The 20,266-nt window shown below is 32.4% G+C and overlaps 3 protein-coding genes across 10 annotated transcripts; 2 read left to right on the forward strand and 1 right to left on the reverse strand.

Annotated features, from left to right (window-relative positions):
* Window positions 1-2,391: 2,391 nt before the first annotated feature.
* LOC105202424 (glutenin, high molecular weight subunit DX5) lies at window positions 2,392-11,514 on the forward strand. Of its 4 annotated transcripts, none has more exons than XM_011170945.3 (8): window positions 2,392-2,559; window positions 3,641-5,035; window positions 5,706-6,800; window positions 7,226-7,282; window positions 7,947-8,651; window positions 8,718-9,056; window positions 11,114-11,227; window positions 11,326-11,514. In XM_011170945.3, the coding sequence occupies exons 1-8, from the start codon at window positions 2,493-2,495 to the stop codon at window positions 11,361-11,363; spliced, it is 3,810 nt and encodes a 1,269-aa protein (XP_011169247.3). In that variant the 5' UTR covers window positions 2,392-2,492; the 3' UTR covers window positions 11,364-11,514. The 4 variants fall into 4 exon arrangements, with proteins under 4 accessions (XP_011169247.3, XP_011169248.3, XP_011169246.3 ...); XM_011170946.3 differs by having other exon boundaries at window positions 7,947-8,141; window positions 8,244-9,056; XM_011170944.3 differs by having other exon boundaries at window positions 2,393-2,559; window positions 7,947-9,056.
* An 891-nt stretch (window positions 11,515-12,405) lies between these two features.
* On the forward strand, window positions 12,406-16,097 carry LOC105202425 (glycine, alanine and asparagine-rich protein). The gene is made up of 3 exons (XM_011170948.3): window positions 12,406-12,562; window positions 13,794-14,099; window positions 15,987-16,097. The coding sequence occupies exons 1-2, from the start codon at window positions 12,496-12,498 to the stop codon at window positions 14,075-14,077; spliced, it is 351 nt and encodes a 116-aa protein (XP_011169250.1). The 5' UTR covers window positions 12,406-12,495; the 3' UTR covers window positions 14,078-14,099; window positions 15,987-16,097.
* A 464-nt stretch (window positions 16,098-16,561) lies between these two features.
* On the reverse strand, window positions 16,562-20,087 carry LOC105202426 (zinc finger protein OZF). 5 transcript variants are annotated; one of them, XM_011170949.3, is made up of 4 exons: window positions 19,782-20,087; window positions 19,384-19,461; window positions 19,150-19,299; window positions 16,562-18,250 (listed from the first exon to the last, which is right to left on the reverse strand). In XM_011170949.3, exons 2-4 carry the CDS (start codon window positions 19,444-19,446, stop codon window positions 16,733-16,735), a joined length of 1,731 nt encoding a protein of 576 aa, XP_011169251.1. In that variant the 5' UTR covers window positions 19,447-19,461; window positions 19,782-20,087; the 3' UTR covers window positions 16,562-16,732. The 5 variants fall into 5 exon arrangements, with proteins under 5 accessions (XP_011169251.1, XP_025989871.1, XP_011169252.1 ...); XM_026134086.2 differs by having other exon boundaries at window positions 19,373-19,461; XM_011170950.3 differs by having other exon boundaries at window positions 19,356-19,461.
* Window positions 20,088-20,266: the final 179 nt, after the last annotated feature.

The raw sequence follows: 20,266 nt of genomic DNA on the forward strand, positions 1-20,266 counted from the left end.
ATTTAATTTGTAAATTTGTATGAAATAATAAAGAAATATTTTTTTAAGTGGGAATGTATTTTTCCTAAGTACTTCTTTTGCTATTAAGATACATTGTTAAGCTAGGATAAACGTTAATAATTTAAAATTTGTTTAATTATTTTAAAAATAATTAGTTATATTTAAAAATTAATTTATTTAAAAATTAATTTATTTAAAATTAACCAAACTAAATTAAAAGTTATGAACTTTTAACTTTGTTATTTAACTTTAAACTTTTTAATTAGTTGTTATCCAACTCTGTTACACAATGAATTATAATAATTTCACTTTTGTTCTCTTTCAAGTGTGTATATCGATAATATATGTTCTTCGACTTTCATATCATCGAGGTTTGCACACACAATACACAAAGAATCGACGTATTTCAAATGATTCACCGAAAAACCAGTCTTGTGCTATTGAAACGCATTCCACATAATCCGCGATACTCTAATCTAATCGTGGGAGTTGCGTATCGATGAATAGAAAAATAAACGCGCGCGCGGCATTAATAGAATGGATATGACACAAATTTGTACTGAATCTTCTAGGAATAGAAATAATCCGACGAACAAACTTTGATGAAATAAAACAATTGCGTTTGAAAAAAATAAATTTAATGATCATTGTTTATCAAAAGTCGTTGAAATTGATCAGTCGAATTTTGTATTGATTATTACTTGCACGAGAACTGCAACTACAATTTATGCGTAAACGTACACGGCACTGTAATCGACAATAATACCGGTGTATCTTTTGAAGTAATAATTTGATAATTTCAGTACATCTGAGCTGCAACATGCAATGAAGACAATTTGTGATTTATGATTAGGTTTAGACACGATACTTTGTAAGTTGCGTTTCAAACAATGGAAAAATTATGAGTGATCGTTTATTTTATCGAAGAGCATTAACAAATACAAAGTTATATAATTGTGAAAATGTGAGATTTTAATAATAAAATATTTTTGAAATTAAAATAGCAAAATGTATTTATTGATATTAAATTGACTTTATATTAAATATATTTTAGATAACGTATATATTTTGTCTTAAAATTTAGGATATAAAATTTAAAATAAAATTTTTGGTATATAATTCTACGTGCCGTATAATAAAAAAAACATTTGAAAAATCAAAAAACACATAGTAACAAAATATACTCTAAAATAAAAGTATTAATACTATTTCATTTAATCATGTTGAAATTGACCACAGTCATTAATAGCATAATTTTGTTCTCAGAATAAACAATCAGAATACTTTATATTAAATTAGCCAATTAGCAACGTAGACAATCGGATGTTACTCGGTATAAAAATATAAAATTTTATTATTAAGGAACAATTGTTCTACCTTCAAATAAACTGTGTAGCCACTAGCAATTTATATAATGAATAATTTAAACATTCATTATATGTCTGCATGTAGACATAGATATTTATCTATTAAATGAATTACCACATGATTTATGTGATAAATTAATTCATTCTAAATTTGTGCTAAATATAAATCATCTAAAGTGGATACAAGTGGAGATTTTATTCATATTTTTATTAATTTTATTAATTTATTAATATTTATGATACTGATATCTCTCTTTCTTTTCTTCTCTCTCTCTCTCTCTCTCTCTCTCTCTCTCTCTCACAGTTATTATAATTTAACATCCAAATGTAAGAACATCAAGAACTGTCTACAAATAATTTTTTTTAGAAGAAAAAATTATATTATTTTTTACTAACAAATAATTATTCAAAGAATATTCAGATTTTTTTCGGAATAAACAGAAAATAATATGAACAAATTAATGAATAAATTATATATAATTAATAAATTATTATTAATAAATAAGTAAATTATAATTAATAAATAAATTAATAGATTATAATGAATTAATCAAAAAGTATATAATCAATTAAATTAATTAATTATATAAATACTGTTATTTATATTAAGAATGCTGTAAGACGAATAAGATTTCGAAAACCTTTTGTGCGAGGTAAGTACAAAACGCGCACGGATTCACAGCAATTGCTCATGACATGCCATACAAGATGCGTAAACGTGACAAGCATTGAAGTCTCTCGGGGAAACTCCTAAAGAACGATGACGCAGTCATCTCCGGCTGCGATGGACCGTTTCAAACCAGTCCTGTCGTTTTTGCTACATCGCACCTGCCGTTTCTATTTGCTCGTTCGTCTGGTGATAGTAAATAATAGAAACAATAATTACTCATTGTCCGATGTACGAATGTCTATGGCTGCGCCGTCGACGGATGCCACCTTCGCGGATCGCTCGCGGCGGCATTCGGCATCCTCGCGGCGTCCCTTTCACCGCTGGGGGTATCCTTATATATATACGAGCTTTCGGTCAGAATACTCTTGGCAATGGACCGGCAATCGGCGCCGCAGTGCAAACAAAGCAACCGGTAAAGCAACATTCGCGAGCCGGCCTCCGCCGAGATCGCTGAGATGTGGACCCGCAGCTTGAAGTGTTCTCCGGTGGTGCTTTTCGCGTGCGCGTTTCTCGCCGGCTCAGGTAGTCCCCCACACGCCGCAAAATCTATTTCAGTTTCGCGTAAATATTTGTCGCTCAACTCACGCGAGTCATACTTTTAAAAGAATTAAAAGAATTAAAACGGTTGCACGTGTCTTTGTATTAAAAAAGTTAATGTTTTAAATATTTATCTGTTTATTAAGATTTTACGCTGACAATTTTGTTTGTCTCTTCTTTTGTGTTGAGTAACATAGATGTAAATAGGACAAAATATTAAACTGTAAATATAAATTAAGAAAAACAACATTTTTTTAATCAAACAAACTGCTTTTAAACGAATAATATTAATTCATCATTAAAAATCAATTGATAATTGTCAATAGTTGAAAAAAACATAATTAATAATTAATAAGTTTATACATTGATATAATTTACAATTGCAAAGCTACTTACAAAAGCATTCTTTTTGTATTGATTGAATTTAATTTTAATATATTATTATGTTTTATAAAATTCTAATGATAAACTGGTATTCTCTTAAAGTTCAAGTGCACGTGCAACAACAAAGGCAATAGCGACGCCTCTGTATGTATATTAATTCTTGCTTTGTGTGTAATGCAATGAAATCATCTTTATAAATAATATCGGAGGTCATCTCTTTGGTACCATGACGTCATAATCACATATATGGTTCTTAGCCTACCTGTGGAGGAGTACAATCGTTTGCAAGTGTATTGTAAAATATTTTGTTATAAATAATTAAAAATCTACAACCTTCGTCTAGAAAGTATTGAGGTAGCATTTATTAGAGACAAATGAGAAATATCCGGTCATTTCTCTTTCCGTGAGAATAAAGTAAGCTTATTTTGCTACTGTAGTATACAATTTTCGACGTTTAACACCCGGTTATTCTACATGAGAATATTTCAGTGGCGTTAATAAATGCACATACATAGAATGAATATTAAGTGCGTGAAGTTTACAATCTGTCAGTTGTAACTTTTATATAAAAAAGTTTGAAAAAATAAGAAGAAACGAATAAAGAAACATAAAGATGTATTCTGGCACATCATAATTAAAATTTTTAACATTGCTAAAAGTGACTTTTATTTCTTTTTTTCAGGTACTGTATTAGTACAAAATGGAGTCGGTGCATCTGCGTTAAGTAGCGATAGTGCGCTTGAACACGCTGAAAATATTCCTGACGCGCATGATAGACACAAGGGAATTCGCAGCTACGACAGCACCGGTTTTCCCCACGACAACGACGCTAACCGTGATGTGAAATCTTACGGCACACCTTCGGGACACGGCGCCAGTCATGATCATGGAATAAAAGACGGAGGTCACGGCTATAATAAGAACGGTGATGCCTGCTCTAAATGCAAATGGGAGAACGACGATTGGGAACAGGATGAGCCGGAGGAGGAGGGGGACGAGAACGATGGGGCTGAATGCGATGATGGTCAATATAGGCCCGAGCACCATGGTCCTGGTGGAGGACACAAATCAAGACCACATCCATCCGGAGTGTACAAGACTGGACCTACGGGTGGGTCTTACGGTGATGGAGCTGGTAGCCTTGACAGTCCTTTAGGCGGTGTCAATTATCCATCAGGCCCAGGACATACGAGACCAATCAATGATTATGTAACCACGCCAAAATCTGTCGCCGGCTGGAGTACTCCATTCGCTGATGCATCAAAGCCTGGACATGGTGGTGTAAACACAGCTACCTTTGGCACAACACCGAGCTCTTGGCCCGGCTGGAACAAAGGGACAGCACCAGGTGGTACTGGTCCTCCAAAGCCTACTTGGAGCGGCGGCAGATTTCCTTCTTCGCAGAAACCAGGTTCATCTGTTCCAAATTTTGATGCAACTTCAAAACCTGGACAAGAATGGAATCAATACCCAAGTGGTCCTTCTTCCGCGGTACCACATACAGGAAGTGGTGTACTTCCTCCAAATAATTATGGAAATCCACAGGAAAATCAAAACAGACCTTATGGTCAACCTGTACCACATTTAGAAAGCAATTTATCTCCTCCAAATTATGGAAATCCACAGGAAAGTCAGAAGAGGCCATATGGCCAACCTGCACCACATACAGGTAGTGGTATATCTCCTCCAGGTAGTTACGGAAATCCACAGGAAAATCAAAACAGGCCTTATGGCCAACCTTCACCACATTCAGGAAGTGGTGTATCTCCATCAAGTTATGGAAATCCACAGGAAAGTCAGAATAAACCTTATGGCCAACCTGCACCGCATTCAGGAAGTAATGTATCTCCTCCAAGTTATGGAAATCCACAGGACAGTCAGAACAGGCCTTATGGCCAACCTGTACCACATGCAGGAAGTAGTGCATTCCCTCCAGGTAGTTATGGAAGTCCACAAGATAATAAAAACAGGCCTTATGGACAATCTGTGCCACATCCAGGAAGTGGTGCATCTCCTCCAAGTTATGGAAATCCACAGGGAAATCAGAATAGACCTTATGGCCAACCTGTACCACAATGTGCGTATCTATAATTGAATATTCTTATTAGCCATTACTTTGGTGCAAATAATATTGTAATTATGTATTTATAATAAATACAATTTAGCTTTTATTCAATATGAGAAATGATGAAACATCTATTAGCTTAAAATTTATTAAGATTTATCTAAACATCATGATAAAAAAAATTTTCGTAATATTATAAGCTTAAGAGTTTTTCATGTTTTATTCATAGAAATTTTTGAAAAAACAGCTTAAACTTTGCCAAATTTTGTTTTTTTTCGAAAATTATCCAAGCGGAACAACAAGTCAAAATGATATCAAAGTGATTTACAATTGTGTCAAAATGACATCAAAATAAATCGTAATTGATTAAAAAGTGACTTTTAATGATCATTTTGCAATCACTTTGACATCATTTTGACGTCGTAATGACTCCCTGTTCTGCTTGAGTATATAAAGAGAAATCTTAAAATATTTCAGAATTTATATGTATAAAAAATTCTAAAAAAGAAATAGACTTTCTCAGCACTTCTAAAAAGTGTTCAAATTTGTATAAAAATTGAAGAAATTTTCTTTAGAAAGTTATAAAATTATATAGAAATTTCGAAAAATTATATGAAAAATTTTCAGAAAATTTTTCACCACAGCGTTAATACAAATAAACATGTAATATTTCAATTTATAGCTACATATGCAGGAGCTTTTGCTGGAGCAAGTGTAACATCTGGTATTGGAAGTCCTTCTGGAGTACCCAGCTTTGGGAGAAAAGAGCCAGTAAGCAGCCAGTCACCAAATAGGCCGTATAGTGGGACAAATCAAGCACCTAACACAGATAGCGATTATTATGGTCAAGGAGGTTATAACAAACCTGAACCTGGTTCTCAAAGTACATCGCCTGCAACAAATACTTTTGGAACTACAAAAGGACCGTATGGAGGAATTGGTTCACCTACATCTGTTCCTGGAACTCAAAGTTATCCATCCGCTCCTTATGATGGAAGCTCCAGGCCAAATGCTGGGTTTCCAAATACTGGATTCGGAACAACTAAGACTCCGTTTAGTCACATTAGCACTCCAGGTTCTACGTTAACCACGCCATACGATAGAACAGGACCAAAACAGCCTAATTTTAATTTTGCGAGTAGTAGCGCAACTGCAAACGCTGGTGCAAGTGCGTTTGCTGGCACATACAGCAATCCCAGTATAACAGGAACACCATCGTTATATGGTACAACACCAACGCATACAGGAGGTTCAAATTATACTCCCGGAGTCAAAGGTTCTGTTGGAAACAGACCTGTTTATGGAAATGCCCCTCATGGTACACATCCTAATATTGGAAGTGGTACTTGGCCTAGCGGACAACCCGGAAGCAATACTGGACCTTGGTCTAGTGGTAGACCTGGAAGTGGAATTTCGCCTAATAGACCTTCTCCAGGCACTAGCGGAATTTTGCCTGGTAAACAACCGCAAGGCGGAAGTGGAACTTGGCCTGGCCAAGGACAACCTGGACATCCTGGAAGCGGACCTGGATGCCCAGGTGGAAATTGCGGAGGCGCGACTCCTCAAGCAGGTAGCAATTGCGAAGGATGTTGCGGAAATTATAATTGCGACAGTCTTTGTAATGGAGGGGGCAATGTACCAGCAACACACGGATTGTGTAGTGGAACAGGCCCTAGTGGCGTTAATAAAACATATTATCCCGTTGGAACTGGCGATGGCAATGTTCCAACTGTTGGAACTATATATGGACCAGATTCACGTCCTAACATCGGAGCCGGTATTAGATCAATTTATCCTGAAACTCAAGATAAAAAAAATTAGACTGATAATATTTATAAATTGATTAAAATATATTGCTTACATAACTAAATATTTTAATATTTAAAAAATTAACAATATTTTATCAATTATTCAAATAATTAAATATTAAAGCATTAAATATAATACTTTTTAATATATCTTGTATTTTTTTATTGTAATATATCTGTACATATTATACACGTCATATATTTTATATTATTTTACGCATATTTAAATACACTTAAATATCTGTTATAATATTTTATTCCAATATTAGTCATTTTTAATTATTTCATCGTTTAAGTAATACGTAAAATATTACAAGAGATATCATGTGTTATTTTTTATATGTATCTTGATAAACAGGATTAAAATTAATTTTAATTTAAATTTACATTAAAGGCGCAGGTGCTCCGGGAAATCAGTTATGGAATCCAGGAAATCCATTTTTATTTGGAAGTATGTATGTTAATAATTAAAAAGTTTGCATCTTTTCTTTATTATTTTTATAAATTATAGAACATTGTTTACTCTTATATTAAAACAATAGTATTTTAAGTAAAATAGTTTTTAACAAAAAAATATAAAGTAATTTTTTGTAATAATAAATTTATTAAAGTGCTATTTATTACACTTTAATTAAAACAATAAATTTAAGTTTTATCATGTAGAACTTAAAAAATATGAAGTTGTACATAGAAAGAAGCTATTTTTCTTTTAGAGGAAATAAATATTTAAAAATAATGTAATATTAATTTCTCAAAATTTCAATGATTGATTTAATTTTTTGATCCATATGATAATAATTTATGAAAATATTTATCTTAAAATGGAGTGACTTAATTTAGACCAAGTGGGATAATTTTGAATAATTTCTGTTTGTTTTGAGCGCAGAGCGCTCTTTTAAAACTTTCTTTTATAAAACTCAAAGCTTTTAAAAAAAAATTATTTAAAGAAAACTATAAGGTCAAAAAGTTTGCACGCAGAGCGCACAAAACAAATAAAAGACAATTTAATTCGAAGTCACCTCATCTCGTTCAAAACCATTTCATTTTATAATGCAAACTATAGCTATAACTTATAAACATTAGTTATATATGTACATATATCTTAATTCATTTAGGCAGTACTCCAAACAGTGTTTCTCATCATCCCTGGACTCCGACTACAGAGAAACCAATCGGCGAAGGAAATGTTTTTCTCGACTCAAATTGGAATAAACCTAAGCCTGGATATACTAGCGCAGACAATGACAAAAATGTAATTCCTCACGGAGGAAATAATAAGCCTATAGGTCAAGGAAACGTTTTTCTAGATGGTAATAGAGGAAACAATGCTAATCCTAACGAAGGTGTGATTCCACTCGAAGAAAAGATGCCAGGAAAAAATAATCCCTTCCTTAAACCTTTGACTAATTCAGGCGGTCCGTCATACCCAGACAGATCGGGAACACCAGGAAATTATCCTGGCTCGGGAACACCGGGAAGTTATCCTGGACAGGGAACACCAGGAAGTTATCCTGGACAAGGAACACCAGGAAGTTATCCTGGATTGGAAACGCCGGGAGGTAGTCCTGGACAGGGAACACCAGGAAATTATCCTGGACAGGGAACACCAGGAAGTTATCCTGGATCAGGAACACCAGGAAGTTATCCTGGACAGGGAACACCAGGAAGTTATCCTGGATCAGGAACACCAGGAAGTTATCCTGGACAGGGAACACCAGGAAGTTATCCTGGATCGGGAACACCAGGAAATTATCCTGGATCGGGAACACCGGGAAATTATCCTGAATCACCAGGATCACCAGGAGGTGGTAGTTACGGAGGTGTGAAAAACGGTTTTCCTTCTGGCGACGCTTCACTGCAAGATAAAAATAGACTTTATCCTACAGGAAGCAGTCCTCAGGGTACTGGTACATTAGAATGTAAACTAGGACTGTTTGGTTGTGGGACACCTGGTAGCGGAAGCTATGTAAATAATAAATATCCAGGAGGAGCGGTCGGTGGAAATGCTGGAGCAGTTACTGGAAATCTAGGTGGCAATGTTCCTGGTGGGTCTGGAAATCTTAATCCTGTGCCTGGCCAATTTACTGCCGGCGGTAATCCCGGATCAGGAGGAAACAATTTTGCGGCGTCCGTTAGCGGTGCTCAGGCGAGAGCTTATTCTGGAGCCTTTAGCTCCGCTCAAGCTTCTAGCTCCAGTTCTGCCAGTTCTTTCTCTGGCGCGTCAGGTTCGTAATTTGTAAAAATATGTTTTAGCAACGGATGTAGCTAATATCGTATATGTATCAAATTTTTTTGATACTTTTCTCGATACAGATATCTAATGGGTTTGGAATAAAAACCTGTAAAAGAAATCTGAAGGCTTGATTTGCTTTCAATAGGAAATTTCACAAGTTTAAAAAGTAAAAAGTAATCAATGTTACAATATTCTTAAAATTATAAAAATTATAGAAATTATAGAAATATGTAATTTAGTGTACAATATTTTGCAATCATATAAAAGTTAAAAAAAGAAGTATTTTGACTCGTCCATAAAGATATTATTGCAAACGCTATTTTTTGAAGTATGATAACGATACAGACGCATGCAAGCAATAAAAATTGTCGAAAATGATAAGACAATGACGGTTAAGTATACTTAACAGAGAAACTTCGCTTCTTTATTTATATTCAAATTAAGGATATGATCCGAAAGTGAACAGTCAAACGGACGCGGCTGTTCAAAATTGGATAATTAGTGTTGCGTTAACGAACCGCACCATCGTTAAGATTAGAATGAGGGAGTGTATGTCGACAGTAAATCAAGTCAACGATGCGTTCATAATTTCACGGCGTTTATATCCCCACGACATCAAGTAGATCATACCAATGGAAGTTTTTCTCACGGCTAATATCACGTCTTCGCGAAACATTGTAGCGGCATTTTTAAAAACGAGACGTATGTAGGTACGCGAGATAAGAATGTAGTCTTTCTCACAGTGAGAAAAATAGTCTGAAGGCCAGTCGTGTTTGCATTAGTAGGGATTGGAAATACGCGTGTGATTGATGCGTTCCTTCGTACAATGATGCATAAATCAAAGATAACAGCGTCTTAATTAAAAGTAAGCGCCGGTTCCATGTATCCGTTTCCGTTCTTGACTACGAAACTGTTGTACACACACTTACATATACACATACTATTCGCAACAGTATAGTTAATTTATCATATCAGTAAAATCTAGCAATGATGCTTTTCAATGTATCTATTTATTATAAGGTAACAGTGTATAGTATATTGTCAGCTTGTTGCAATTTAGCACAAAAATATGTGGATGACATACAAAGTATTTATCGTTATTCATATAAAATTGTCTAGATAATCATCAGGATAAAAAAATAATTTTATCTTATCTTTATCCAATAAGTATTATAATATAACTTTATTTTTATCTTAGATAAAAAAATGTTATGTTTTTTAAATTATGTAAGATAATATAAACAAAGTTCAAATTACTATTTATTTTAACAAAAAAATTGTTTAAAATAATAATAACAGGGTTGCATTCTAATGTAAATCTATTGAAAATCTATAATATAACGTGAATAGATTTTTAATACTGGCAGTAAATTGAAATGCAGCTCACATTGCACATATCAGTAGTAGTGCAATATAAAAATTGCTCCAAAACTATAAATTTCAAAAATTTTTATAAGGAATTTCGACAGTTATTGTATAATGTAAGTTATATATTTTTTTTATTTTGTATAAGTTGGATTTTTATTTACGTTTTTGTTCAAATGGGAAATATTTTTTGCCATATTAAATTATTTGAAAAACTTCTTTTTTGAAGAAATAAAAATTTAGAAATAAAAATATGAATATATCTATTGCTTGCATCTTAAATTATTTTGTTTAATAGCAACATTATCTAAAAATTATGTACATAAAATGTGTACATATAATTTTATCTAAATAAATTAAAATTATATTATCTTTATCTTTCTAAGATACATTTACACGTAATGTATTTTATTTTTATTTATATAATTTTAAGTTATTTAAGCGCTTTGGATATACGTGTATATTTTATAATATTTAAAATATTTCAACAGAAACAAAAATCAAATTTAGTTTAAAGTATATAATGATAAACAAATTTTTCAAGGCTGTTGCTTTTATTAGTTATTCTTAAACAAGTTTAAGAAGATATGTTTTAAAAGCTCTTGGCATGCAATATATAGAAATAAATTGAAGTCAATAAGTGATCTATATGTGGGAATCTAATAAACAATTGTATATTTATAGGACTTGCTAATAATTTGGGCGGAAATATGTATCCTAATGGAGCACAAAATCAAGGCGGATCTAATTCCTGGGCTTCTAGCGGTGCCTCTGCGTTTGCCAGTAGTAGCGCCGGAAGTAAGTTTTTGAGTAGATTGTTTAACACATGTAATTGTTTAATAAAAAATTATAAAAAATAATATTACAAATAATATAAAAATATTATTTTGTTGCAGGTTGGGCAGGAAATAGCCCTACCAACGTCAAGGGTTAATCATTTTTCGAAGATGAATATTAAAGTATAATAAATGCAAACAACGACGTAATTTTGAAATATAATACACATTTGACGTCGCCATTTAATCATTAAAATACTTAATGTTTCTCATGTAAAGCTTTATATATATAAAGAGATTTTATATTTATTTGACGTATCATTTATTTATATCGTAATTGATATGTTTTCCCTTTGTATGTTTTATATACAGTTACGTATAGTTTTAATTAATCGATTAAAAAGATAAACAAGTTTCTAAGAATAACAGGTATAATGATTCACGTCACAAGTGCTAATTATCTGTTATATGATCAATAATTGATCGCAATGCAATATTCCATGATAATTGTATAGAATAACCAAATCAGTTAAAAAAAAACATTAATTCTTATTACCTTTGCTCTGTGATTTTTTTATTGGCTAAGCAAAATATACAGAGTGATCGTTAGGTTTTTTAAAAGATTTTTTAAGCGGTAATTTCTTACACTAATTTAAGACTAAAACTCCATACGACCGTATGTTTGAAATGACTTAAGTATAAAAGATAATTTGTCAAAGTTAAAGAAAAAATTTTATTTTTGCTAAAAACTTTGAAAACTATTTGGGTTATTTTGATGAAATGTTATATATGTTTCAAGGACATGAAAATAATTTAACTAGTTTTCGAAATTTGTAGAGAAAAACAAAATATTTTCTTCAACTTTGACCCTCTGTATCTTTAAAAGTAATAATAAGTCATTTCGGACATGTAATCATATAAGTTTTTCATCTTAAATTAGTATGAGGAATCAACATTAAAATTTTTCAAAGTATTTAATGATCACCTCGTATTCCATAATAAAATCTTTAAACAAAATTAAACAAAGAGTCTAACTTTCCATAACATATATAAAAAATAATGTTAGATCTTAATATTCTGAAGGAATAGATTTGATACAGATCGACATATCAAATACCCGGTATATGTTAACAAGCGAGTTATTATCCTTAATATTCCTACAACGCAGAAGTAATTACGACTCGGTGAGAAATGTATAAAAGGATGTTTTAATTGCGTAGGTTCAGTTGTTTTTCTTCCGGGGCCTACTGCGTGTTTCTCGAGAATAGAATCCAGTGTTTTGCGATCATCATGAAGCTCACCATATTAATTTCGATCCTGTTACAGTTGTTAGTTCAACTATGTTGCGCACAGTTTGGTAAGTTGCACTTATTTGTATATTGAAAATACTCTAAATAGGGTATGATTAATTGGAGCGATCGCATCATCGTGGCATATCACTGTTATTAGTTCCAAGATATATAATGTAGAATTATTTTGAATTAAAAATAAATTTAAAATTGTACATAATTATATATCAAATATATATTAAAATATATGTAATACAAACAAATCCTAATAAATAATTATAAATAAATCTTCTTAAATTAATCTTTATATTATGAATATAGTTCCGAACCGAAAATGTTATCTACTAGCTCAGTAACATATTGTAGATTGAAATTCTTTTGGGGTATATCTTTACCTAGATCATGGTTTCTAGAGTTTATAATAACAAAAAATTAAATTTTTGTAAAACTAAAGAAGTAAAGTTAAAGAAGTGAACACGTATTTAAAACACCAACATTTTATATAAAATAAATGCTTTTAGTTTAGGGCAAAATATTTGTAAAAATTTGTAAAATAGTTTTTAAAATGGTTCTTCAAGTTAAAATATCCTCTAAAGTATTATACATAGTAGCAGTTGATATTTATTTTGTAGCTTTTTAAATATATAATAAACATTCCTTTTGTCATTCAAGTAAAAATTTTATTATACACAAAATAAAAGCAACAAGCTTGAAAACTAATTGATTATTTAAGTATATTAAAAGAAATAAAAATATAAAAAATAAAACTAATTAATGTATAAATATAATATGATTATTACTGTCTTGTCAATCAATGTCCTGAATATTGCTCTTCTTTCCTCTTTCTCTCTCCTCCCGATTACTGCTCAGCCAGAAAGAATGATAACAATGGAATCAAAGTCAATTCGATAATTTCGACGTCAATTTTCATTAACATTTCTGGCTGGGTGCAGTCAGATGCCGTATGTATCTAATTAAATTATCTCCTTATTTATTGCCATGCATTTACTTATATTTATATGACAGTCTTTGTATTTAACATTAAAACATTTTTAATGTATAACGCTCTCATATTTTTTATTCTAATACTATAATTTAAAAAGTGGCAGTATAATTGGGATATTCATTCTAGCTACAATATTTATATAAATTTTCTAACGTAATTTATTGTCTTCTAACATTATAGAACTGCAATTTGTTATATCATTAATTGAATCTTGTAAATTAAATATTTTCAACAATTTTGAATTTATGTTTAACTGATATTTTTACAAATTTTGAATTTAACTATATGTTTAGGAGGCACACGTGGTTTCGCTGGGGGCTTAGGAGGATGGGGAAGTCAAGGCAATTTTGGCAGAGGTGGCAATGGGGGCTTCAATACTGAAAATATGGGTCAAGGATTCAATATGGGACAAAGACCTAATATGGGACGAGGACTGAATACAGGACAAGGATACAATAATGGACAAGGATTCAATACAGGACAAGGAAATGGACGAGGATACAATGGGAGAGGAAATGATATGGGACAAGGATTCAATACGGGACGGGGATTCCAATCAACAATGGGTGTATATTAAAATCTAGAAAAAAAATGAATCGGTAATTTAAGCTTATCATAAGTCTTCTATCCGTTTTCTCATTTTAAGTATTAAATTTCGCATTACATTGACAATGAGAGAAAAATTACTAAATTTGGATTTTTATTCAAATAGTACTAATAAAATATTTACTAAATGTAAATATATATTTAGTATAAGAATCACTAATTTAAGTAACATTTTTTCTTATAGAGTAAATATTTATGTATCGTAAGTAGATATTTTGTTAGTAATATTTTAATAAATATTAAAGTTTAGGAATGTTTTCTCTCAGCGTATATTATTATATATTAAATTATAAGATATCAAAACAGAAAGAAAGAGTGTATATAAAAATATATTCTTTGAACTTATTTTTGTACTACACATTATGCTTTTTTAGCATTTTGTCTTTACTTGTAAAAAAAAAAACAAAAATACATTAAAATAAATGTTTCGAATATACAGTCTCTGCCCTTGTAGAAAAATACTACTGAGCACTATTGCTCTACAGGAGTGTAATAATGTTACAATGTCGCAGTGCAGTAATACAGTGGTAGTGCCTCAAAATACTACTGCGCACTAGTAATGTTCACAATCAGTAGTATTTTGAGGCACTACCACTATATTTTTTTCACAAGGGTGCAAAGTAAATAAAAATATGTTTGATATTAACATTTCAAACTGTATATTCAATAAACTATATACTATATAAAATTTGTGTGATTAAGATTATATTTTTATTTAATAACATTTTTATAGTTTATGTATTTATTATTAAACATTAAATTATTTTACAACGTTAAGAAAAATATCAATTTTTTGTGTAAATACTTTAAGTATTAAAATTGATTTATACAAAATTTTGTTGCAATTATTTAGTTATTTGGTAAATAAATAAATTTTGTTTACTTTACAGTATTGATTTCTGCGTTGCAACAAAACTTTACATAAAGTACTTGAATATTTGAAGTACTTGAATAAAAAGATAAAAATTATATATTTTTATTTCATATTATATCATTTCATTATTAATTATATTTTCGTACAAGTATATGTTTATTGAAATAACTTTTATCCAGCTAGAAAATCATCGCAAAATTTTTTATATTACTTTTAAGTGCAATATAAAACAATTAGTTTAGAGACATATCGTATACATCTTTAAAGAAAGAAGATGCTATCTAAATTTCCTCGCGTGTTTAGTATTTTTAAAATATATCGTAGAGATTTTATTTCGGGAGTAAAGAGATTCTGTTAATAGCTGTTTGTATTAATCATAAATTAATATAAATAGCTATGAATGTTGATTAACTATCATATCATTTTATGTAAATATACCACAAATATATGTGAATTAAATGTGATATATTGAATATGAATCTTTTAATATAAGATATAAATGTAAAATTAAAAAACAACTTAAAATATTTTATCACTTACAATATTGAATACAAATTAAAAAAGAACATTTTGCATAATGCAAAAAAATTTGTGATCTATTACTTTTGATATCATAATTTAATATTGTTATAAAAACAATCTTAATTAAACGCAGCATTGCAACAAAGGTAGCTAAATGCATAACTTTTATTTTACAATGTCACATTCTTCAAAGAAAATAATGTATCTTTTTTAATCAATTTTTTTAAATATTTTGCCAACGCTTGTCTAGAAATTTGTTTATTTATGATACATTTGACAAATGTCGTTGGCTTATAAATTGTTAAGAGGTAATGAAACATGTGGCATAATTGCAGTTTACGGAGCAATAATTTTTTTCGAAAACACATTAAATACTGCAAATTACAATTAGCGATATAAATTCTGTAATATCAGTAATTTTGTAAATTTTATAACTTAAATAAATTTTGAAATTTTTAATTATTTTCGTAATATTTTGTTTCAGATATCTTCTAATTCTCAGTTCTACCCAAAAATATGGAACTTCTATATATACATATATATAAAACATGTATGATTATGTCTCATGAATTAAATAAAAGATATATAAAACTTAGATTTGATTATTTTCTTGTATCCCTATTTTCTTTAAAGTAATAGTTTTTTTTTATTGTGCATACATACGTTAAAATTATTCAACAATTTAATCCAATTGCAAGCCTTTGGCCAACAATCTTTTATTATTATTATTAGTAATTTTAATGCCTTCTTTAATAATAAAACTGTATATAAAAAAAAAGATCAAAAAAGCCTGGTCCTTAATATTTGTTTAGTATTTATATGGCCATCACTTTTCCTCAAGTTTTCATTTACATATTTTTATTGCTTCTTTCTTTTATAGTTATTCTTTTAAATTGATATTTATTTATTTAGCCTTTTCATTAGTTTTATCTATTAACTTTTATTTATTAATTTATATATATAATGGTTTCACATGTGATATTAATACACATTATATAAGTTGTAAACAATTTAGAGATTATACGCGTCTTAGGTGGAGCATAAAGTGATTTACCAATATTACTTAGAAATTAATTTATTATTTGTCCATACACAGGAAAAAATACGACTTTAGACCTATTGGCATATAAAACAGATATAGGTGTCATCATGGAAATATGCTATACAACTACAAACATACGGTGCTCAATGTAAAGAAACAGAAAGCCGTAATAGACTAGATCCGTGTAGTTAGGATATGTGATTTGAGGACAGGTGACTATTCAATGCTGTTTTATGGGCGAATTTTTTCATACAAATAAGACATTCGTGAGTTTTTTCGTTGACGTGCACTAGCAAGTGCTTTTTCAACGCCGCTTTGTCCTTGAATATTTTTTGACAAGTACTACATTCAAATGGTCTCTCACCGGCGTGAACCAGAATGTGACTGTTCAACGTCGACTTCTGTGTGAAAGTTTTATGGCAGACATAACATTCATGCGGTCTGTCGCCGGTGTGACTTAACATGTGTTTCCTTAACGATGATTTTTCCTTGAACGTTTTCTGACAGATATGACACGCGTGACGTTTATCGCCCGTGTGTATGATCATGTGTGAGTTCAGTCGCGTTTTTTCCCTGAATGCCATATCGCACATATTGCACGCAAACGGTTTCTCACCGGTGTGTATTAAAGTGTGCCGATTTAGATCCGATTTTCTAGTGAAAATTTTGTCGCAAACCTTGCAATCGTACTGACCGCCAGTGTGTAACAGCATATGACTGTTTAAATCCGATTTCCTTGCGCACGCCTTGTGACATATGTGACATTCGTGTGGTTTCTCCCCCGTATGAACTAACATGTGAGAATTCAGTTTGGCCTTCTCCCGGAAAGTCATCAAGCACTCTTTACATTCGTATGGTCTCTCGCCGGTGTGAACCATAGTATGCCTGATCAATTCTGATTTTCTTTTGTAGGTTTTCTCACAAATGTTACACGCGTGCGGTTTTTCACCGCTGTGCGCCAACATGTGATTGTTAAGCGCGGTTTTCTGGGCGAATGATCTGTGACACAACGTACACTTAAAATGCTTGTTCCCTGTGTGCAGCGGCAAATGCATGTTCAATTTTGCTTTCTCCTTGAACGCTTCGAAGCAAATCGTACATTTATAGAGTTTATCTGTGTTTGTATGGTTAGACATGTGCCGATTCAAATTAATCTTCTCCTTAAATGTCACATGACATACGTCACACTCAAAGGGCCTGTCCTCCATTTGCATTATCTGCTCATTCATTCCAGCTCGCTTCATGAAAGCCTGTTGCAATGCGTCGCAATCGTACGGTTTATCCAGCACATGCAACTGCATGTGACTTCTTAAGCTCCATTTATAAGCAAATTTTTTTTGACAAATGTTGCACTCTAATGGACTCATTCCAACATGAGATAACATGTGGGCATGCAGGCTAGAATTGTCAGTAAAACTTTGTTGACAAACTTCGCATTGATTTCCACTACAGTGCGTTCGCAGATGTGTCACCATGGAATCATTGTTGAGAAACCATTTCTTGCAGATTGAACATTGAATCTTGTAAAATTTTGGTTGCTGCCCGTTCTGACAAAATCCATGTTTGTCTGAGTCTTGCGTTTGCATGAAATTTGTATTAGTTAAGCATCGTTGCATCACACCATCATCCTTGTCACATAAATTAGTATTTGCTATTTGCGACCAGTTCTGATGACTGGTTGATTCTCCCTCTAGCTCCAACTTCACCTGTAAGAGTTCACAAAACTATTAGAAAAGAGCAGACATATAGTATTATAAGAACAAGTTTAGTGTCACAAGAATAATATTATTACGCAGATAACATTACATCTCAAGAGTCTGCAATTATGAAACAATTATGAAACTAATTGTCTGGACAAGGATACTGGGGAGTAATTAATTTGCAACCAATTCAAGAAATATTAATTTTTGAACAAAAAACTTAATTAGAAATGAAAATCCTTGCCAACAATGCATTTCCATTCAAAGTATGTTTTTGATTCATATTAGTATAAAATAAATTGCCAACATTCTGTGTCTGTACAATTACAGTTTTGTGATTTCAAACGATAAGACGACTGCAAGATTATAAAAGAATAATCTACAACCACAAAATTGCTTGGATAAAAGATACTAAAGAGTTTACTTTATGTAACCAATTTTCTAAATATTTTAATTTTTTGGAGGATAAAGGAAAAAGAACTCAATGGGAAATAAATATCCTTGACAATAATGCATATCCATGCAAAGTATACATTTGTAGACAAAATAAATTGCTGGTATTCCATATTTTGACAATTACAGTTTTGTAACTGCAGACAGCTGCAAGATTATCAAAAGGATTAAGTTTACAATTATGAAACTAATAGCCTAGACAAAGGATATTGGATTTATGAAACTAATTTACCAAATATTGTTAGGAGAAAATTTTTTTAGGAGAAAACTCGATTAAAAGTAGAAACTTCGAAACACTTAGTGATGTAATTTCATCAAAAGTTGTTTGCAATTCATATGGTAAAATAAACTGCTCATATTACATGCTTGGATAATTATAGTTTTATGACTGCATATAGGTAATGGCTGCAAGACTATCAAAACAACTACATAGCTATCTCATATGTGCTTACCATCTCATTGGAGAAGTCCACCTCATTGTTTTCGATAGGCAAAAACAGAGCGCCCTTCTCAAAAGTGCCTGAGCAAATATCCTCCATGTAGTCTGGATCGAATCTGTCGCCTGGTTCCTCTTTAAGCACGACGCTCACAATGTTCTCATCCTTAAAGTAATCGTTACGTTAGACTCTGGACAGCGCTAGCAGTAGAGCCGGTATACCTGCTGCCGTTTCATACAAAAAGTTTACCATAACCTGACTGTCTATGGCTAATGCATCCATCGGTTCATCTTTCACCTTAAAACCTTCCATTTGCTACACTTCATTCTGAAAGTGAAATCAATTTATTCGCATACATTCCACAATGCGATCAAACACACAGTGTCTAAAGAGAAAAAGTAAAAAAAAAAAACCAAATCCAAGATAAAAAAAAAGACAAGGAAAAAGCTTTGTACACGATGGGTGCAGCCAAAAGTTACACGAGAACTTGTCCACCCCATACCTAACCTCTCGGAACGCGACGAGTGCGGTCCGCGAACGCGGCCACCGCGATATTTCGCCTGCCGCGTCGCTCATGAACCTGTTGCCGCGTTCCGGGAGGCCCGATCGGAGGCGCGAATCGCGATATCGCCCAGGTCGATACTCACAGCATAGGTTACATGGCCCTGCCATGTATGTACGAAAATATAGGTTGAGCGCGGGGCCTGACGACGCTTCCTTCAACCTGTTCTTGCGGCGCCGCTCTGGAAAATCGTACCGCGGCACCGAGCGGCCGATTCGCAGCCGCGGGCGCGGGTCGTTTTCGGTACTGGAGATACCGCTCAGACTACCGATTGCGAGTAGGTCGTGGTTGTGGACCGTAGAAGACGCGCGATGTGACGACAAATTCGCACACTCTATCTCTCTCTCTCCCTCTCTGTTCGCCGATGAGGGGATTGACGGGGCGATGCGCTGCTACGCGTCGGCTGCCGTAGATAACGTAACGTTGCACAAAACGCACGCGCGCGCGTGCGCGCATCACGCACACATGCACGCGTGGGCGTGTGTCGACACGTATGACGCGCTGCTCGTACATACGTACGTGCATACGTCACGCGGCGGTTACGCACACGCGCGCGCGTGCGCGCGCACG

The sequence above is a fragment of the Solenopsis invicta genome, chromosome 7, assembly GCF_016802725.1.
Source record: "Solenopsis invicta isolate M01_SB chromosome 7, UNIL_Sinv_3.0, whole genome shotgun sequence".
In the NCBI taxonomy this organism is placed as follows: domain Eukaryota; kingdom Metazoa; phylum Arthropoda; class Insecta; order Hymenoptera; family Formicidae; genus Solenopsis; species Solenopsis invicta.